Source organism: Ochlerotatus camptorhynchus, unplaced genomic scaffold, assembly GCF_037179485.1.
Source record: "Ochlerotatus camptorhynchus isolate MF236.1 unplaced genomic scaffold, CSIRO-AGI_Acam_v1.1 ptg000268l, whole genome shotgun sequence".
NCBI lineage: Eukaryota > Metazoa > Arthropoda > Insecta > Diptera > Culicidae > Ochlerotatus > Ochlerotatus camptorhynchus.
The window spans coordinates 277049-280890 of record NW_027040758.1 but is presented as its reverse complement, the minus strand read 5'-3'; the positions used below and the strand labels follow the sequence as shown (position 1 = coordinate 280890).

Sequence of the window (3842 nt, the reverse complement as noted above, 5' to 3'; positions counted from 1 at the left end):
GGATGCATATAATAAGCACTGCGATAACATTGACTTTACAATGACAAAAACCAAATTAAAGCAATATTTTAATTCCTCGCATAACGTCAGCTATAAGTAATGTTTAACTTGTTCTCAAGACATATTATAAAAATATAAACAAAGACAAAATTGTAAAAAAATAGCTCTTAAGACAACAATTGTAAAACGGTCTACACTGATTGACTAAAAATAAATAAATAAATAAATAAATAAATTAAGTTGCGTCTTAGATTTTGGAGGCTATATTCAAGGTCAACCAAGTCACTCAAGGCAAACACAGGCAAAACACGATATATCACTAAATGATATCTTTATGGACAGTTGAAACTAAATTTCAGCACACAAATTAACAAATTTAACGCAAACAATGTTTAATTCCCTGACGAAAAACACGCAACAAAAGAAAAACACGTCATTATTTAAAATAGTTCCAGTGCGCCATTGACATTTTGGATTTTGGTTCCACTTGACATACAGATTAAGAATATGCATTTACCTCAATACCCTTCAAGAATCCTATTACCAGGTCGAAAACCGCGTCTTCAGTAAATAATACCTTCCTGTCACAGTGGAAAGCAGTTCCTTAACATGCCATTTCCATAGCAACGCCACCTACCTCTATTACTTTGTTCACCCATCAGAAAACGTCACTCTTCCGTAGACCACCAAATGTTAACAGCACCGGAGAACACGGACAGGAAATTGAAATAAATCATCACTTAATACTTAAAATTCTGTTACACCATATGGTGACATCGATCCCCAAACCAATGCAGCATCTCGTTCGACTCCCACACATGGTGCAGCAAGGAGCCTCTTCTCTCTGTATTTATGGCAGAGTAGACCACTAGGTTTCCTGAATCCAACCGGCAGCCACGTTCCGAACGAACGACCACGTCTCTCTGTCTCTGCTGGCTGATGCTTATTTGTTTATAGGCTAAATGCCCTCCCGGTGTCCCGATCCGACCGCGTCACAATTTACTGGATCGATGACCATAGGAAAACTGGCCCCCGGCCAGTCCATCCCCAGTCTAATTTAAAGCTCCCGGCCATAAATTGATTCGTCCGTCGTCGTCGTCGTCGTTGCCCCTTTCTGTGTGACGATGGTCAACTGCAACTGCGAGAGGGCCCGGTACCGAGGTCGAAATTTATTCCAGCTAATAGCCCCCGCTGCTAGGCTGTATGTACGGACACATATACGGAAGCGGACACTGTGTTCACTGATTTGTTTATTCGGACTTGGTTCAGTAACATCACACCGAGATTTTTCCCCGCTTCCCCATCGGTCATCATGCTGTCCCATAGAGGTTTATTTTTGTTTGCGATGTCAATTTTGTCCTCGCCGTCTCTTTTACCGAATGGAGTCGCTCCTTCTCCAAGCATTGACTACTACGATGGGAGGATGATAGGGGATGCTCATTTTTCCACGACTTTGTGCACTACATTGAGATTCAACCAGCATCAGCGTGGAAGGGGGACTGTTGGTGAATGCTGGAGACGCACAAAAAAAAAATCCGTTGGGAAAACATGGTGGCAAAGACAAACGCGGAAAAAATCTCCCCATAGAAGCGGGAAAAAAGCGCCGTTGTTTGCGAAAATAATCGTAAATCAAACCGACAAGGCGCTTAAGCCGTTTGGCCAACGACGATGACGACCCACGGACCGACGGACACTGCGCGGCTTTTTGTGGATTCTCGATAATTGGTTCGATTTTTGGCGAATGGGATTTGAGTGCTTCACGGGAATCGGCATTTGTTTACTGTTTTTCACTGTTTGTTTGGAATTGTCCATTTGAAAGACATTGGGAAACGGAAAATTTTCATCTTTACATCAGTACTCCGCATTTGACCGTTGATATTAAATCTATCGGATTTAGTGGTCTCGTGCACACGTTACACGTTTCTTTGGTATCAGCAAGATGTTCTGCTTGGGCTGGAGCATCAGCAAGGACGGATCTAGCTCAATTTCACCATCCGGCACGGTAGAATCCAGAACGAAATCATACCTGGACAGCAGTTCCACTAGCGCCATTTTGGCCATCACTTTGCCCATTCGCAAACCTACAAGAAATATCAATTTTCAATGTTGGAATTTCTGTTCATTGTGCCGCTTACCAATGCAAATTCTAGGTCCAACTCCGAACGAGTAGTACGGCAAGCTGTCACCGCTTCGCTCGGCAAACCGATCCGGGTCGAACTTCAGTGGATCCTCATAGTACCTCGCATCATATTGCAGCCCCAGCAAAGGAATATGTATCAAAGTTCCCTTCTCCACCACGACTTCCGTCTCCGGAATCTTATACGGCTTGGTGCACTTTCTGAAAAGAACCGGCGAAATCGGGTACTTCCTCAGCGTTTCATCGATACAGGTCTCCAGGTAAGTCATCTCTCCAATAGTCTCATAACTGATCTCGCGACCTTCTAACACGCGGTCGATCTCTCCCACCACTCTTGCTAGATGCTCCCTATTCCGACACAACTCAAACAAACAGAACGTAATCGTCGAAGAAGTGGTTTCATAACCCGCATTCAGAAACACAAACGACTGCGCAGCCATTTCCTCCACGGTCAAGCTCTTCTTATGATCCACCTTATCCATCTCCCATCGTTCCGTCAGCTCCACCTGGTTCCTCAACTGTACCAGCATCTGTATGAAATCCTTCCGCACCACACCTCCACCCTCCCTACGGGCAATCGTATCCCGCACCAGCTCCAGCATGTACTCTTCCACGTCGTCATCGACCAGCTTCACCTGTAGGAACCGATTGATTTTCGGGGCCACGAATGCCATAAGCATCCGCACGGAGGTCTTCCAACTTTTCGAGAAAAACTTCATACCCAGCCGACGGAACACCTCGTCCGGTTTCTCCAAACTGTTACACTCCACACCGAATCCTACCGAAGCGATCACGTCCATGGTGAACCTGGTCATCAAGTCGCGAATGTCCATCGGTTGGTCCAGATGACGATCGATCACCGTCGACAGCGTGCGTCCGCAATCCATCATGGTTGGGAACATGGCTTTCAGCTTGGCCGTGGTGAAGGCCGGCGACAGCTTCCATCTCATGCGTCTCCACTTGGCACCGGCCAGTGAAAACAGATGAGCACTCAGAGGATCACGGCGCTCGTTGACGTGGACACCACGGTCCTGAAAGTGTTCAAAATCTACGGTCAGAATCCGTTTGACCAGCTCAGCATCGGTGATGAGCAGAACGGGCTGGAATAGGGTGTAGATTCCGGCAAAGCGATACCCCGATCGGACGGCCTGGTTGTACAGATCGGCGGTACGTTGGGCATAGGATTTGCGTTGCTTGAACGTGTCCGAGACGTCTCCGAAGGGGAACGATGGGTTCAGCTGAGGGATTCCTCGGCGAGTCCAGTAGGAGTAGATCCATTTTTGCAGGAGAAAAATAGATCCCGCTATTAGGAGAATTCCGATCAACATCGTTGGATTGACTGGTTAAGCGGAGCGAAGTAAACGTACTGAAGTGTGACTTGCTGGTGCGCAGTATGACTCGTCGGTACTCGGTGCTTAGTTTGTAAACAGCGCGAAAAGATGCCCAATCATTCAAATTGTTTACAGCGTTATCATCCGATTTGCTGATTCGTGTTGATTAATTGTAGTGATTACTCAATTGCGCCTATCGACGTAATTATCAATCTGTTAAGCGTAGTAATGTAAACCAAATTAAAGCAAACCTTATCAATGCATAATACGCTGTAATGTGACAACACAGGGAAGGGAAGCCTGTGTTCGACTGAATAGGAAAGTTCCACTAAGGCACTTCCAGGACAAATAGCAAATACAAAATTGAATTTAAG

At 45.7% G+C, this 3842-nt stretch overlaps 1 protein-coding gene across 1 annotated transcript; it reads right to left on the bottom strand.

The window, feature by feature from the left end:
* Positions 1-257: 257 nt before the first annotated feature.
* On the bottom strand, positions 258-3529 carry LOC135705570 (probable cytochrome P450 6d4). The gene is made up of 2 exons (XM_065227342.1): positions 2136-3529; positions 258-2081 (listed from the first exon to the last, which is right to left on the bottom strand). Exons 1-2 carry the CDS (start codon positions 3463-3465, stop codon positions 1894-1896), a joined length of 1518 nt encoding a protein of 505 aa, XP_065083414.1. The 5' UTR covers positions 3466-3529; the 3' UTR covers positions 258-1893.
* Between the last annotated feature and the right edge of the window lie 313 nt (positions 3530-3842).